This window comes from Doryrhamphus excisus, chromosome 10, assembly GCF_030265055.1.
Source record: "Doryrhamphus excisus isolate RoL2022-K1 chromosome 10, RoL_Dexc_1.0, whole genome shotgun sequence".
NCBI lineage: Eukaryota > Metazoa > Chordata > Actinopteri > Syngnathiformes > Syngnathidae > Doryrhamphus > Doryrhamphus excisus.
Window position 1 is genome coordinate 4,099,425 of NC_080475.1, and position 17,222 is coordinate 4,116,646.

The following is a 17,222-nucleotide window of genomic DNA, read 5'->3' on the forward strand; positions in this document are numbered from 1 at the left end:
GAGGGTGGTGGGATTGAACCCTGGTCTCCTAGCTGTGAGGTCTGCGTGCTAACCACTCGACCGCCATGCCACCTGGACTGTATTCATGTATGTCAAAAAACGTGTTTTCAATGGAGGTTTTTTTTTTGTCACATCCGAACATACTAAAAACATGTTATCTCGGTCATGATTGTAAATTGGGCCGAGTGGGTAGCGCGCAGGCCTCACAGCTAGGAGACCCAAGTTAAATTCCAGGTTAATTGGTTAATTGGCGACTCCAAATTGTCCATAGGTATGAATGTGAGTGTGAATGGTTGTTTGTCTATATGTGCCCTGTGATTGGCTGGCTGGCCACCAGTCCAGGGTAGAAGACAGCTGGGATAGGCTCCAGCACCCCCGCGACCCTTGTGAGGATAAGCTGTAGAAAATGAATGAATGAATGATTGTAAATTGTTGATCACATGGATAAGTTATAGTAAACCTCACTCAACGCTGGAGCCTATCCCAGCTGTCTTCGGGCGAGAGGCGGGGTACACCCTTTTTTTTTGACATTTTTCCACATTTATCGTTTTCCTCATATAAGGGATCGCCATTATGTTATGATGGTGCTTCTGCAAGGGGCTGAAGGTTACATAATGTCCATCCATCCATGCCCAGCCATTAGGCTCACATTGGTTGTGTAACACCCTTGAAGAGAATAAAGTTCAAAGGTCATTCAGTGTGCCACATTCATCACTTATTGAGGGGTGACAATCAATACAATAACATATCGATTCTGAGTGACTAACAATCATGAGAGCCCCAAAAGATGCTCTGGTGTGCTTGTTTTGTTCCAACATCTCCACCAAGCGGGAGGAAAGCAGCTCCTTCGCGGGGAGAGGGCAGCCAATCAGCGGGCTGCTCTCTCTCCAGCATCCTGGGGGGGGAGAACCGAGCCATCATCGCTAGGTTAGAGCGCAGGCAGCGGAGAGGAGTGACGCACCGAGGCGCTTCTCAACTATGATTTTAAACTGACAACAAAGGTGGGGGATATTACGTCACCAGGTGATTCATTTATTAATTTCATATTTAAACGTGGCCGTGCATGTTGTTGTTGTTGTTATGATGTTGAAAAGCAGAAGCGGTTTGCTGGTGGCTTCCTTCTGCAAGATGCCTCAGTCGGGAAGGTGCGCTTATTTGTACGCGAATGCCTCTGCTTCCTATCTCCTTCAACGTTTCTTCTATTTAAAATTATACAATAATTTTCACGTTTTTTACGGTTTTATTAATCCCGTATTCATGTAATATGGCATTTGTATCTTTATGTAACGACACTTGTCTCCAGCTGCAGCAGCCATGTCCGTGTAACATCAACAACACGAGTGTCTTCTGTTTATCTTCCAAAAGCACAACCCCCCTTACGAGCGCTGATTGGCCACATAAAGTGATTGACACCTCGATTAGCCTATGGCTGCGGTCTCTGTGCCAAGCTGTTGCGTTGTATGTAAGCAGTTACATAATTATTGCACACAAGACAGGATGTATGTCCTCGATAAACAGCCTTTTGGATGAAACACATTAAATATGGTATTTTATATTTATATATAGCTGTAACAGATATTAGTGTGCTAAAAAAAAGAGATGTTGACGTGTCCCCCCCATAGGTTGAATTAGACATGCATGGGAGGAAGACAGTCATTGGCCCAGATTTCATTATGCTATTCTTAGCGCCTTTGGCTAATGTCACAAACACTTTAACTCACACTGTAAATCCAAATATTATACATTAAAATGGGGATGAAAATAAGGTCATGGATGCAGGAAAGGGGTATCGTTGTTCACCGAGGGTTCACAAACGGGTTATAAGTGCACAGGATATAATATCATGGAAATATAATTAATCTATGGTTAGCATGGAAGTTAGCATGGAACTGCTAACAGTTAGCATGGAACTGTTGTAATGTTTGAACATTCATTCATTCATTTTCTACCGCTTTTTCCTCACGAGGAAAAAGTTAGCATGTTAGCAAGTTAGCATGGAACTGCTAACGGTTAGCATGGAACTGTTGTAACGTTTGAACATTCATTCATTCATTTTCTACCGCTTTTTTCTCATGAGGAAAAAAGTTAGCATGTTAGCAAGTTGGCATGGAACTGCTAACGGTTAGCATGGAACTGTTGTAACGTTTGAACATTCATTCATTCATTCATTCATTTTCTACCGCTTTTTTCTCACGAGGAAAAAAGTTAGCATGTTAGCAAGTTAGCATGGAACTGCTAACGGTTCGCTTGGAACTGTTGTAATGTTTGAACATTCATTCATTCATTTTCTACCGCTTTTTCCTCACGAGGAAAAAAGTTAGCATGTTAGCAAGTTGCAAGTTAACATGGAACTGCTAACGGTTAGCATGGAACTGTTGTAATGTTTGAACATTCATTTTCTACCGCTTTTTTCTCACGAGGAATAAAGTTAGCATGTTAGCAAGTTAGCATGGAACTGCTAACGGTTAGCATGGAACTGTTGTAATGTTTGAACATTCATTCATTTTCTACCGCTTTTTCCTCACGAGGGAAAAAAGTTAGCATGTTAGCAAGTTAGCATGGAACTGCTAACGGTTAGCATGGAACTGAGTAATGTTTGAACATTCATTCATTCATTTCTACCGCTTTTTCCTTGCGGGGGTGCTGGAGCCTATCCCAGCTGTCTTTGGGCGAGAGGCGGGGTACACCCTGGACTGGTGGCCAGCCAATCACAGGGCACATATAGACAAACAACCATTCACACTCACATTCATACCTATGGACAATTTGGAGTCGCCAATTAACCTAGCATGTTTTTGGATTGTGGGAGGAAACCGGACTACCCGGAGAAAACCCACGCATGCACGGGGAGAACATGCAAACTCCACACAGAGATGGCCAAGGGTGGAATTGAACCCTCCTCGCTGTGAGGTCTGTGCGCTAACCACTCGACCGCCGTGCCGCCTGTTTAAACATTGTTAACTAAATTATAGTAATTCGACATTTGATCAAAGTTACTTCATATTTGTCAGCTCAAAACACCTACACTTGGCTGGCGACCAGTCCAGGTGTCTACCCCGGCCTCTTGCCCAGTCAGCTGGGATAGGCTCCAGCATACTCTTGCGCCCCTAATGAGGATAAACTGCATGGAAGTTAGCATGGAACTGCTAAATAACAGTACTCCGGTTTCCTCCCACATTCCAAAAACATGCTAGGCTAATTGGCGACTTCAAATTGTCCATAGGTATGAATGTGAGTGTGAATGGTTGTTTGTCTATATGTGCCCTGTGATTGGCTGGCGACCAGTCCAGGGTGTACCCCGCCTCTCCCCTGAAGACTGCTGGGATAGGCTCCAGCACCCTTGCGACCCTCGTGAGGATAAGCGGTAGAAAATGAATGAATGAATGAAAACACCTGCTATGTTGGCTGATGACCAGTCCAGGTGTCTACCCCGGCCTCTCGCCCAGTCAGCTGGGATAGGCTCCAGCATACTCTTGCGGCCCCGATGTATGGATATTTCAAAACACCTAGATGTCAAAGTCATCTGCACCCTGAATTACAGAGTCGTTCTATTTACGCTCGTTACATTTGGCTGAGCTAACGTTACATATGTAAGGGGGTAAAATTTACAAATTTTGAGGGACTTTACACTTTTTGGGGGGTCTCATTCAGGGCTATTTAACTTTTCAGGTTCCACTGTAACCTCAATGTAAAAAAAACAATATTATTGTAGTTTCATTGCACCATATAACGTAAGAATTGCCGCATGTGAACCGTGGCGGCGTCCTTCCTCAATTTGGATCACTGCTACTGCCAACAATAATCGCCGCGGCTCGCTGGAAGCGTCTTGTTACTCTGCTGCTCAGTGCACGCCAACGTGTGATTCACAGAGCAGACTGACTGATGGGAGAGTGAACGGTGTTATGGTGACCTAAGACATGGGCTACGGTACACTTGGAACGCTCAATGCCGGTGCTTGAGTGCGTGCAAAGATAAACGGCAGCACCAGAACCAATGTTGTACCAGCAGCATAGAGCAAACTGGTCAATTATGTTTAATTCATTCATTCATTTTCTACCGCTTTTCCTCACGATTGTCGCGGGGAGGGGGGGGGGGGGGTGCTGTTCCATGCTAACAGTTAGCATGGAACTGTTGTAATGTTTGAACATTCATTCATCATTTTGTACCGCTTTTTTCTCACGAGGAAAAAAGTTAGCATGTTAGCAAGTTGCAAGTTAGCATGGAACTGCTAACGGTTAGCATGGAACTGTTGTAATGTTTGAACATTCATTCATTCATTTTCTACCGCTTTTTCCTCATGAGGAAAAAAGTTAGCATGTTAGCAAGTTAGCATGGAACTGCTAACGGTTGGCATGGAACTGCTGTAATGTTTGAACATTCATTCATTCATTTTTAACCGCTTTTTCCTCATGAGGAAAAAGTTAGCATGTTAGCAAGTTAGCATGGAACTGCTAACGGTTAGCATGGAACTGTTGTAATGTTTGAACATTCATTCATTCATTTTCTACCGCTTTTTCCTCACGAGGGAAAAAAGTTAGCGTGTTAGCAAGTTAGCATGGAACTGCTAACGGTTAGCATGGAACTGTTGTAATGTTTGAACATTCATTCATTCATTTTCTACCGCTTTTTCCTCACGAGGGAAAAAAGTTAGCGTGTTAGCAAGTTAGCATGGAACTGCTAACGGTTAGCATGGAACTGTTGTAATGTTTGAACATTCATTCATTCATTTTCTACCGCTTTTTCCTCATGAGGGCCGCAGAGGGTGCTGGAGCCTATCCCAGCTTATAGGTCAGCAAAGTAGTATATTAACTCAGTATAGAAGTCGGCAAATATTATGTACTGTAACCTTTATCTAGTTTTGCGCCAAAACAGACTTAATAAACAAAATCATACCCACTTATCCACTTCGGTGAATATTTTTCTTTGTTTACTTTAAACCGTGAGAAGTACGGAACAGGAAGGAATTATTTACCCACAGAGGAGTGTATGGGGACGGGGGGCAGGGTCTAACTAACAGTAACGTTCACAATTTATGATCGACTGGTTTCCAGTCTAGAACCGCTTCCTTAGCAGATACGTAGGTCTAGATAGAACCCAGATGGGCTTCACCGTGATATGCTATGACAGTCACGCAGCCTCAACACTTTCTCCCCGTCAACGATGTCATCATTATGTGTCGCGCCATCTGCCAAACATTTCCTTGGGCCGATCGTAGCTCGCACACGTCGTCTACTGGCTGATCTTCTCTCTCCTGAGCAATGAATAGAATGTTTTCCAGCCGTGACGCCGTATTGTCTCTCTGAATAGCTGCACCTCAAAATTGGGTCAACTTATGGTTGGAGCATTCATGTGTGCAAGCGTGCGTGTTGCCAGAAGGCGAGTGGATGTAAGCGTGTTGTCATCATCTACTCACAGATTTTTTTTCTCTGTAGAGACGCCCTTAACCAAATGCAGCAGAAGAAATAATCGGACCCAAAATGAAGCTTGTACTCGCATTAAAATTGTATTAATTAATATTTGATCGTTCTGTACTGAACATTATGAGCTATAAAGAGTCTTCTGGACATTAGCGGTGTGTCGGTTATGAACGAACGGGTCAAAAGAACTAGTTCTTTTTTGTGAACGGAATGAACACCGCCCCTAAAATACGCATTCAGTCCGTTCGGTTGCAAATGCGTTTTTTTTGATTGGTTAGAGAGTCAGTTCAGTCTTATCCTATCGTCGCGCCTTGCTCTGTGGGTGGGTGGGGTTAGCTAACTGGAGGGCCAAGACCGAAAGACTGACCGACACTGTCGGTGACCTTGTTCATTCCGTTCACAAAAATGAACTAGTTCTTTTGACCCGTTCGTTCATGACTGACACACTACTAGTCATCACGTGTTGTTGCGCAGTTGAGTCGGAACGAACGTGAACATGATTGAACGGACTGACTCGACACGGCTGACCGGGTCTATGCACAGAGACCAATTGATCGAAATGAACAAAATGAATGAAATGAACGGATCTTTTTTCAGCATGAACCGAAATCATCCGGTTCACTGAAACGAACGGTTTTGCCCACCATGACTTGGGTCACTTTTAGAGTTTCTAATGGTGATGGCTAAGGATTTGGGTTCAAGTTTAGGTAAGGTAGCTAACCATTGTTAGGTACTTCAGATAGACCTCGTTCTGAGACAGAGAGATTGATCCAGTATGGGGAGCTGAGACGCTCAGATCCGGAGGGCTGTCATAATACTTATACTTATGAAATCTTATATACAGATTTCAAGGTACGTCATCACGTGTTGTTGCGTTGTTGAGTCGGAACGAACGTGAACATGAGTGAACGGACTCGACACGGCTGACCGGGGGAGATCACAGGATAACGACCAATTGATCGAAATGAACGGATCTTTTTACTAAATGAACCGGAATGATCCGGTTCACTGAAATGAACGGTTTTGCCCACCACGACTTGGGTCACTTTTAGGGTTTCTATTAGGGATGACGGTTAAGGATTTGGGTTCGAGTCGAGGTAGGGGTAACGGTTAGGCGTTGACAACCTAACCTAACCGGTCTGGGGGGCGATACGCTCGGATCCGGAGGGCTGTCATAATACTTCAGATTTCAAGGTACGTCATCACGTGTTGTTGCGCTGTTGAGTCGAGCGTGAACATCAGTGAACGGACTCGACCAATTCATCGAATTGGTCGAACCGGAATGATTACTGAACGAACCGGAATGATCCGGTTCACTGAAACGAACGGTTTTGCCCACCACGACTTGGGTCACTTTTAGGGTTTCTATTAGGGATGATGGTTAAGGATTTGGGTTCGAGTCGAGGTAGGGGTAACGCTCGGATCCGGAGGGCTGTCATAATACTTCCGATTTCAAGGTACGTCATTATGACTGATTCCATCATTTTTGTGCAGTAAAGTGGATTATTTGGAGACTATTCATTTATGTTGTACAAATAACTGGCTAACATGAATTATATGCAACATTTGTGTTGGGCGATGGTGGTATTTGAATTACTGAATTATTGTTTGTCTACATACTCATAATTCTCAGATTTTAGGTGTGAAGTATGCTAGAGCTTGGAACAGATTGTCGAGTATGAGCGTGCCCTAAGTGCCATTTTATTTAATGGGAGGGCGCTTTAGAAAGCATACAGGAAACGCAATTAAACTATTTTTGTATTTGTTTGTTTATGAAGGTCTGAATTGTTTATGCATTCTTTGGAAATTGTGAAATTTCTGTTGCCTTGAGAACTCTTGGCCCGAGTCCTCGATGACAAAAGTGTCTGCGGTCAGTAGTGATAGTCAACGATGTCGCCGTGTGTGAATAAACGTGCACGGGTCGCGCAGAGAGGGGCCACTCCAATTAAGACAATGGCCTCCCAGTGTTTGAGTCTCTGAAAGCCCCATCATTCAGACATTTAGAATATCTTCTTCTATGCTGTGTCACTCTTGGCTTTTGTACGTATTAAGTAAGCAAGGTCGCATTCTTAGTGTTGGCACTAAGAATTATGTACAAGGTATCTATATAAGGTCGGGGGGGGGTTACTGAATGGTGTCATGGACCACGTGGACATAAGAGTTTCACACGGTTGGAGCTGGCGTGTTACTTTGTTGGCTTTTTATCTGCCATGGCAACACATGCTGTGTAAGGATGCTGCGTTAATGATGGGAACAGCTGAAAGGTGAGCATCGGATTCGGGTTCGAGGTACTTTGTAGTATCATTTTATGCTTACTACTGCGTGGATTATTAAAGCAAAGTTGAGGTGCTACTAATCAGTGCATATGGATGCAAATAGGAGGGCAATATTGTAAATTACCGTATTTCCCGGACTATAAGTCGCACTTTTTATTCATAGGTTGGCTGTTCCTGCGACTTGAAATGAAAAAACTGTTTATGTATGACATCTTTTCTGTTCATGTTTATTTTTTGTGTAGCTGAATAAGCATTGTGTTAGCATAGCTTACACCTATTCAGCCAGTTCTCTATTATTTTTATTAATGTTAGAAATTGCCTTCCAAGATGACGTAATGTCGGTTTTGTAGTAGTAGTTTGGAAAATAAATTACCCGCAAAAAATGTGACTTATACTCCAGAGTGACTTATGTATGTTTTTTTCTACCTAATTATGAATTTTTGGCCTTGTGCGACTTATACTCCAGTGCGACTTATGTATGTTTTTTTTCTACTTAATTATGCATTTTTGGCCTTGTGCGACTTATACAACGGAGCGACTTATGTATGTTTTTTCTTCCTAAATATGCATTTTTGGCATTGTGCGACTTATACTCCAGTGTGACTTATGTATGTTTTTTTCTACCTAATTATGCGTTTTTGGCCTTGTGTGACTTATACTCTGGAGCGACTTATGTATGTTTTTTTTCTACCTAATTATGCATTTTTGGCCTTGTGCGACTTGTGCTCCGGAGCAACTTATGTATGTTTTTTTCTACTTAATTATGCATTTTTGGTCTTGTGCGACTTATACTCCAGTGCGACTTATGTATGTTTTTTTTCTACCCAATTAAGCATTTGTGGCCTTGTGCGACTTATACCCCAGTGCGACTTATGTATGTTTTTTTTTTCTACCTAATTATGCATTTTTGGTCTTGTGCGACTTATACTGCAGTGCGACTTATGTATGTTTTTTTCTACTCAATTATGCATTTTTGGTCTTGTGCGACTTATACTCCAGAGCGACTTATGTATGTTTTTATTAGAATTAGGAAAATGTCATTTTTCTTACATTCACTTTGTTGCATCAGTTCCAACTAAATGTTCATCCCCCCCCCCCCAAAAAGGCTCCTATGTAACGGCACATCATCTCACAGTATCCACCTCCACCTTCTCATCTTTTCCACAGCACAAAGAGACAGAAACACAAGTCAGCAAATCCAAGCACTGCACAGAAGGAGCCTAATTCCCGCACAAGCATGGCAGACCAGAAGTAAGTTTTGAGGAGTTGTCACCACACAATCCCCGCTTGTTGAAAAACACACAATTCCTCCACCCCCATTCGGTTCTTATGGTTTGTTTTCAACAGCACACAAACACGACTAGGAAATAGTAACAGGCACTGTCGCTCGCAATAGTGACTACACCCCTCACTGGCGCTAGTTGTGTTGAATGAACCGCAGCTCACCGATGCCGGCAGCACTCGGGTCAGCTGTAGTCCATGATGCCACCACTATCATGCGTGACTGTAGGCAAGTGTAATAATAATGGCTGTTTATTATATTTAAGCACATTTTGAGGACAAATTAAGCACAAATTGACGATTGGAAATGGCTAAATAAATTAAAATATGGGCAGCATGGCGGACAAGTGGTTAGCGCGAAGGCCTCAACCGAGTTCGATTCCACCCTCGACCATCTCTGTGTGGAGTTCTCCCCATGTTCTCCCCGAAAACCGTGGGTTTTCTCGGGGAACTCCGGTTTCCTACCACATTCCATAAACATTCATTCATTCATTTTCTACCGCTTAGCTTCCCGAGGGTTGCAGGGGGTGCTGGAGCCTATCCCTATTTTTGGAATGTGGGAGGAAACCGGAATACCCGGAGAAAACCCACGCATGCACGGGGAGAACATGCAAACTCCACACAGAGATACCGAAAGAGTGGGATTGAGATCTGCACGCTAACCACTCGACCTCCGTGCAGCCTTATTGTGTTCACTTTGCACTTGAACACAACACCGACAACAGCTACAAAGGCTCCAAATTAGAGATTACGTTAGTGTTACTAGTCTTTTTTTGGGTCTGTATACGAAAGATAAGTTCCAGTCATGGCATTCAAGATGTTCTTGTCTTCCCTTCATGTCGCACTGAAGCTCAGATGATACTTTCTTCTCAGAGACAGACTAGATGACTTTAAAGTCCAGACAGCCAAGCATCCCAACATCAGCACGGCCCAACTGCGGCCCCATAATGAACACTCTAAAGACCGAGCGTCCAAAAGGCTCTCCTCCGACTCTAACGGGACCAGCGAAGGAGGAATGGGCTCGTCCACGCCGGTGGAGGTGACCGCTTTAGAGGAGTCGTTTCGACGTTTCGCCATCCACGGCGACACACGCGCCACCGGCAAGGACATGCATGGCAAGAACTGGTCCAAGCTCTGCAAGGACTGCGGCGTGATCGACGGCAAGAACGTCACCCTCACCGACGTGGATATCGTCTTCTCCAAAGTCAAGTAAGAATAGCTTCTTCTGTTGTAAACATAAAAGGAGATTCCGAGTGACATCAGAGCAGAACCGGTCGATCCAGGCCAGATTGTGACGCTGATATACTTAGATAAACGGGGGTTCGTCCCAGGACAGAACTGTATTCATAACACTACATGACGAGGGCAGCAACAGCCATGACTTAAGACTTAGTCACTCAGCTCTCATGCATCCCCCAAAGACCACAAACATTGCTTGGGTTGGAACTGCAGCAACATAAACGTGCAGAGAAGCTGTTTTTGTAGCAGTAAAGGCTGGCCCACGGTTGGATTTCCATCTACGGACAGGTTCACATTCATGCTGCTCTTAGTTGAAAGCAAAAACCAGGACAAAGGATAAGGATGCATGATGGCGCCCTCCTGTATTTCCTCAGGCCACAGTGGTTCATCCTTTGCTGCTTGGCTTAAGTGCACTAGGCTCTAATAATAATCCCTGACCACAATTTTGCCCTATAAACATACATTGTTGTCAAATCACTGATACTTAAAAACACTACTAAGCAACATGTAACATTCCTACATAGCAAAAACCTCTTACTATACACCATGTAGCATTCCTACATAGCAAAAACCACTAACTATGCAAGATGTAACATTCCTACAAAGCAAAAACCACTAACTATGCAACATGTAACATTCCTACATATCAAAAAACCACTAACTATGCAACATGTAACATTCCCACATACCAAAAACCACTAACTGTGCAACATGTAACATTCCCACATACCACAAACAACTAACTGTGCAACATGTAACATTCCGACATACCAAAAACCACTAACTGTGCAACATGTAACATTCCTACATACCAAAAACCACTAACTGTGCAACATGTAACATTCCTACATACCAAAAACCACTAACTGTGCAACATGTAACATTCCTACATACCAAAAACCACTAACTGTGCAACATGTAACATTCCTACATACCAACAACCACTAACTGTGCAACATGTATTATTCCTACATACCACAAACCACTAACTGTGCAACATGTAACATTCCTACATACCACAAACCACTAACTGTGCAACATGTAACATTCCTACATACCAAAAACCACCAACTGTGCAACATGTAACATTCCCACATACCAAAAACCACTAACTGTGCAACATGTAACATTCCTACATACCAAAAATCACTAACTATGCAACATGTAACATTCCTACATACCACAAACCACTAACTGTGCCACATGTAACATTCCTACAAACCACAAACCACTGTACAACATGTAACATTCCTACACACCAAAAACCACTAACTATACAACATGTAACATTCCCACATACCAACAACCACTAACTGTGCAACATGTATCATTCCTACATACCAAAAACCACTAACTGTGCAACATGTAACATTCCTACACCTGGTTTTCCTTGCTAAATGCGTAAACGGACAAGACTATATAAACAATATACAACTATACAAGACTTAACAAACATATATTTCACATTTATTGGATAATTGTCTGTGAGTAGTTTGCATTTTATGGAGAGGCTCGAACATCTAGTCCAGATGCCTCCCGGACCCCTCCATGCTGAGGTGTTCTGGGCGTGCCCAGCCGGAAGAAGGTCCTGGGGCAGACTTAGGACACGCTGGAGGGGTTACCTATGTACCAAACCATGATTACAGCTGGTGTCACCCTTTTCCAATTGAACTGAACTGCCCATTTCCCCATAACAACACTGATGCTTAACGCCGTAGTAGCAAAAAGCCACGTGTCCACGCCAGCCTTGAGGTTAGTACAGTAGCATCTGGGTCAAACGTAGGTGGGAGGATCCAGACTGGGGGGAAGGGGCTGGCTCGCATTTATGTACCGTGACTGTCTCCGGGCATGACGACCATTGCATTTCAAAAAACTTAATGAGCCCTGGCTAATCACAGTGTGGCTGAGTGATTCCTGAGGTTAGCTAGCTGTGCCACATTCAGTGTCAGCTCGGAGCTCGGAGCCTCATTATCAACTACGGACGCCTAAGAAATCTGCTAATTAATTTTCCATGCTGCGGTTCCTCATCAGTGATCATTATTGGAAGCTGTGGATTAAACACATTCTTCCATCTGTGTCCTATTCTAATGGATCGTGGTCCCGCGGATGCTTCAAGCGTGTAAAGTAAACAAACAGCAGCGATTTTTCCGATGTGAAATAATGTTCCACTCCCCGGTTCAACCTTTGTCCTTCTTCACGGCCATCTCTTTCAATGTTGATATGCTGAATATTTACAGCTTAGCAATCCAATAGGAGCCTGATGAGGTTATATTTATGGTTCACTGACAGAAAAGGCAACTGGAAATCCAATTTCCCATCTGACATTAGACAGCAGTGGAATGATTCCGAGCAATGGAGCGCCCAAATATTCAACGCTGACGGATGGCTTAAACAAAACAGGTCACTGGAGGAGAAAAATGAATGATAAATCCTACCATCCGTGTTTACTGTGGCGTGTTGCCCGGGGCGACTGCGGTGCTTTATAGGCTGTTGTTTTGGTGATCTATTGCCACAGCGATGAATGTTTGTGTTTGGGTTACTATGCGCTTGTCAGGTGGAAGTGAAATGGGCAAAAAGCCAACGAGACGCCCTCAGATTCGGGAGCATGGGTTCCGGAAGATCTGACTTATTGCCAAGTGTTACATTTGACCACGGAAATGCCGATGGTTGGTTTGGGAAAAACACCCTTCCTGCTACTTGATGATCCCATCAGCAGACTTTTCAGGGCTCCTCTAATGGGGACTTCTTCCTCTTTCAGGAAGCTATGCAACATGTAACATTCCTACATGCCAAAAATCACTAACTGTGCAACATGTAACATTCCTACATTTCAAAAATCACTAACTGTGCAACATGTAACATCCCTACATACCAAAAATCACTAACTGTGCAACATGTAACATTCCTACATGCCAAAAATCACTAACTGTGCAACATGTAACATTCCTACATACCAAAAATCACTAACTGTGCAACATGTAACATCCCTACATACCAAAAATCACTAACTGTGCAACATGTAACATTCATACATACCAAAAATCAGTACCTGTGCAACATGTAACATTCCTACATACCAAAAATCACTAACTGTGCAACATGTAACATTCCGACATACCAAAAATCACTAACTGTGCGACATATAACATTCCGACATACCAAAAATCACTAACTCTGCGACATGTAACATTCCTACATACCAAAAATCCCTAACTGTGCGACATGTAACATTCCGACATACCAAAAGTCACTAACTGTGCAACATGTAACATTCCTACATTCCAAAATCCCTAACTGTGCAACATGTAACATTCCGACATAACCAAAAATCACTAACTGTGCGACATGTAAGATTCCGACATACCAAAAATCACTAACTGTGCAACATATAACATTCCGACATACCAAAAATCACTAACTCTGCGACATGTAACATTCCTACATACCAAAAATCCCTAACTGTGCGACATGTAACATTCCGACATACCAAAAGTCACTAACTGTGCAACATGTAACATTCCTACATTCCAAAATCCCTAACTGTGCAACATGTAACATTCCGACATAACCAAAAATCACTAACTATGTGACATGTAACATTCCGACATACCAAAAATCACTAACTGTGCAACATGTAACATTCCGACATACCAAAAATCACTAACTGTGCAACATGTAACATTCCGACATACCAAAAATCACTAACTGTGCGACATGTAACATTCCGACATAACCAAAAATCACTAACTGTGCGACATGTAACATTCCGACATACCAAAAATCACTAACTGTGCAACATGTAACATTCCCACATACTAAAAATCACTAACTGTGCGACATGTAACATTCCGACATACCAAAAATCACTAACTGTGCAACATGTAACATTCCGACATACTAAAAACCACTATAGGTTGAAGAAACTCATTATGGACTGAACAGAGACATTCATACCGCTTTCCTACATCACAAGTGCCATTTCCGATTCCATGGTTATCATGGGTCACTTCCTCTTTCAGGAAGAAGTCCTGCCGCACCATCACGTTTGACGAGTTCAAGGTCGCGCTGGCAGAGCTGGCCAGGAAGAAGTACAAAGAAAAACCCGGCGACGACGCCGAAGCTGAGGTCTTCAAGCTGATTGAGGGGAAGGCGCCCGTGATCGCCGGGGTCACGGTGAGTCCTCAAATCAAATCCTCGGGCTGACATTTATGGGAGCTGAAATCCACGCTAACTCCCTCCGCAGAGAGCCGTGGCGTCGCCGACGGTAAGCCGACTGACGGACACCACAAAGTTCACGGGGTCGCACAAGGAGCGTTTTGACGACACGGGTCGCGGGAAGGGTAAGGCGGGACGAGTGGACGTAGTCGACACTTCGGGATACGTCTCAGGATACAAGCATCAAGGGTCCTACGAAAAGAAGGTCACTAAACCCCCCAATGCCAACAAACCAGTGTAATGGAGGAGGGGTGGGGGGATAAACATTAGCTCGACAGCTAGCTAGGATCATTTTCTATTAAAAAAGGGTACGTGAAAAATAAAAACAAACTAGGTCATCTATTCCCCCCCCTCGCCCGGTTATGTTGTGTGTGCAGGATGTTTTTTTTTTTAAGTTCCTCTCTTTGTGAAGTGTGAGAACTGGAAAACTGTTTACATCTATTTTTTACTAAGTCTTCACCAGCTGGTACATTCCTCTTTGATAGCCAGTTACTGCCAAAAGCTGCGGAGAACACCAATGATGATGATGATGATGATGAAGCCCTGTTGTTTTGATCGGACCTTAAGAATATTTACCAAGCACAATGAACACTGAAAGCCAAGAAAAACAACAAAAATGGGACTTTTTGCACTTTTCCCCGACATTGCCCATATTAAGAAGAAATACATTTTTAATGAGCCTTCCAGACATTTTGGATAATGTATATTTAATATCCTCTCCTGTGTCTGCTTTTTTCCTGCCACTTGTCAACTGTGTACAAACTCTGCTGTTCGCTCTTCATTTTTTTTTTTTCAATAATACAAAGACTACACCTCTTATCATTTCAGCAACAATACTATACAAATACTATTTGGATAGTAGTAGTCAGTGTACAGCTGGTAAGCAGTATAGATTTAAAATACATTGTTTATATTGTCGGCTGCACGGTGGTCGAGTGGTTAGCTAGGAGACTCGAGTTCAATTCCACCCTCGGCCATCTCTGTGTGGAGTTTGCATGTTCTCCCCGTGCGGGTATTCCAGTTTCCTCCCACATTCCAAAAACATGCTAGGTTAATTAGCGACTCCAAATTGTCCATAGGTATGAATGTGAGTGTGAATGGTTGTTTGTCTATATGTGCCCTGTGATTGGCTGGCAACCAGTCCAGGGTGTACCCCGCCTCTCGCCACGAAGACAGCTGGGATAGGCTCCAGCACCCCCCGCGACCCTCGTGCGGAAAAGCGGTAGAATATGAATGAATGAATGTTTATATTGTCGGCTGCACGGTGGACGAGTGGTTAGCTAGGAGACCCGAGTTCAATTCCACCCTGTGTGGAGTTTGAATGTTCTCCCCGTGCATGCGTGGGTTTTCTCCGGGTACTCCGGTTTCCTCCCACATTCCAAAAACATGCTAGGTTAATTAGCGACTCCAAATTATCCATAGGTATGAATGTGAGTGTGAATGGTTGTTTGCCTATATGCACCCCTGTGATTGGCTGGCCACCAATCCAGGGTGTACCCCGCCTCTCGCCTGAAGACAGCTGGGATAGGCTCCAGCACCCATCGCGACCATCGTGAGGATAAGCGGTAGAAAATGAATGCTGGGATAGGCTCCAGCAACCCCGAAGACATATCCATTTTCTATGCCGCTTAACCTCACTAGGGTCAAGGGTAGGCTGGAGCTTATCCCAGCTGTCTTTGGGCGATTATTACCTAAAATTACAGAATTTTAGGTAACTTTAAGGCTGCACGGTAGTCCTAGTGGTGGAGACCCAGGTTCGATTCCCCGCTTGGGTATCTCTGTGTGGAGTTTGGTTGCTTTGGTTTTCTCCGGGTACTCCGGTTTCCTCTCACACTCAAAAAAAAAAACATGCTAGGTTAATTGACGACTCCAAATTGTCCATAGGTATGAATGTGAGTGTGAATGGTTGTTTGTCTATATGTGCCCTGTGATTGGCTGGCTCCCCGCCTCTTGCCTGAAGACAGCTGGGATAGGCTCCAGCATCCCCCCGCGACCCTCGTGAGGAAAAAGCGGTAGAAAATGAATGAATGAATGAACCACAGCTCCCCAGTGGCGGCAGCACTCATGCAGCCAGACTGCTATACAAGTACTGTTACTTGAATGAATATATTGTAATACCAATGTTGTTGAAATGCGAGGGGTTGTATTTACTTTTCGCAGTTTATTTTTGTCATAATCGGCACAATTTCAACATCACAACGCAACAGCGTATTTGTATTTTCCACATTTGACTTATTATTTTCCCCTGTCAAATTCACAAACAGTAATGCTAATAATATATATGTGGATAGATTGTGTATAATCTAAAAAAAACTGTAGCCTGCTTGGTTTGATTTCTGACACTGGCTTCCTGTTCCTTTCCCGTGTTGCTGTACCTTGTTGTGCATGTTACGTGTATTAATTAGGTTTGGTTGAGAAGCACAGAACTGGTAGTACAGATTGTCGTTGTGTTGCCTGATGCGAGGAAAGACTACTGGACGGATGTTTTCTTGCTTAGAAATGGAATTATGGATGACATAATGTTATTGCTTTGTATTGTATAGAATATATACAAAGTTGGCTGCCAATAAATGCTATTATAAGTTGTTATTTCCACAGAAGTGCGGTTCCGTCAGGCGTAGATTTAACCCAAGAAAAGCAGGGAATGCCGTTTTTTTATTATTATTATTATTATTCTTAAATAAATCTGATATGTAAAAGGGAAAAAATCCAAGCATTATACTTTTGTAAACTATTTTTTGCAGTGCATCAAGAGCAAAACTAGCAGCTATCAGTGTCATTATTTTATCTGCAG

At 43.3% G+C, this 17,222-nt stretch overlaps 1 protein-coding gene across 4 annotated transcripts; it reads left to right on the forward strand.

Annotated features, from left to right (window-relative positions):
* The first annotated feature begins 894 nt into the window (after window positions 1–894).
* On the forward strand, window positions 895–15,238 carry LOC131137368 (tubulin polymerization-promoting protein). Of its 4 annotated transcripts, none has more exons than XM_058085237.1 (5): window positions 895–1,023; window positions 8,861–8,944; window positions 9,848–10,183; window positions 14,233–14,386; window positions 14,457–15,238. In XM_058085237.1, exons 2-5 carry the CDS (start codon window positions 8,931–8,933, stop codon window positions 14,667–14,669), a joined length of 717 nt encoding a protein of 238 aa, XP_057941220.1. In that variant the 5' UTR covers window positions 895–1,023; window positions 8,861–8,930; the 3' UTR covers window positions 14,670–15,238. The 4 variants fall into 4 exon arrangements, with proteins under 4 accessions (XP_057941220.1, XP_057941222.1, XP_057941219.1 ...); XM_058085239.1 differs by having other exon boundaries at window positions 934–1,001; XM_058085236.1 differs by lacking the exon at window positions 895–1,023 and adding an exon at window positions 5,788–7,681.
* The last annotated feature ends 1,984 nt before the right edge of the window (window positions 15,239–17,222 follow it).

Excerpts from the sequence above, each read along its gene's own strand:
- LOC131137368 (XM_058085236.1), top strand. The coding sequence starts at position 7,557 with ATGGACCACGTGGACATAAGAGTTTCACACGGTTGGAGCTGGCGTGTT. Across the intron at positions 7,682-8,860 it reads ATGATGGGAACAGCTGAAAG|CACAAAGAGACAGAAACACA; the intron begins GTGAGCATCGGA and ends TCTTTTCCACAG. Across the intron at positions 14,387-14,456 it reads CCGTGATCGCCGGGGTCACG|AGAGCCGTGGCGTCGCCGAC; the intron begins GTGAGTCCTCAA and ends CTCCCTCCGCAG.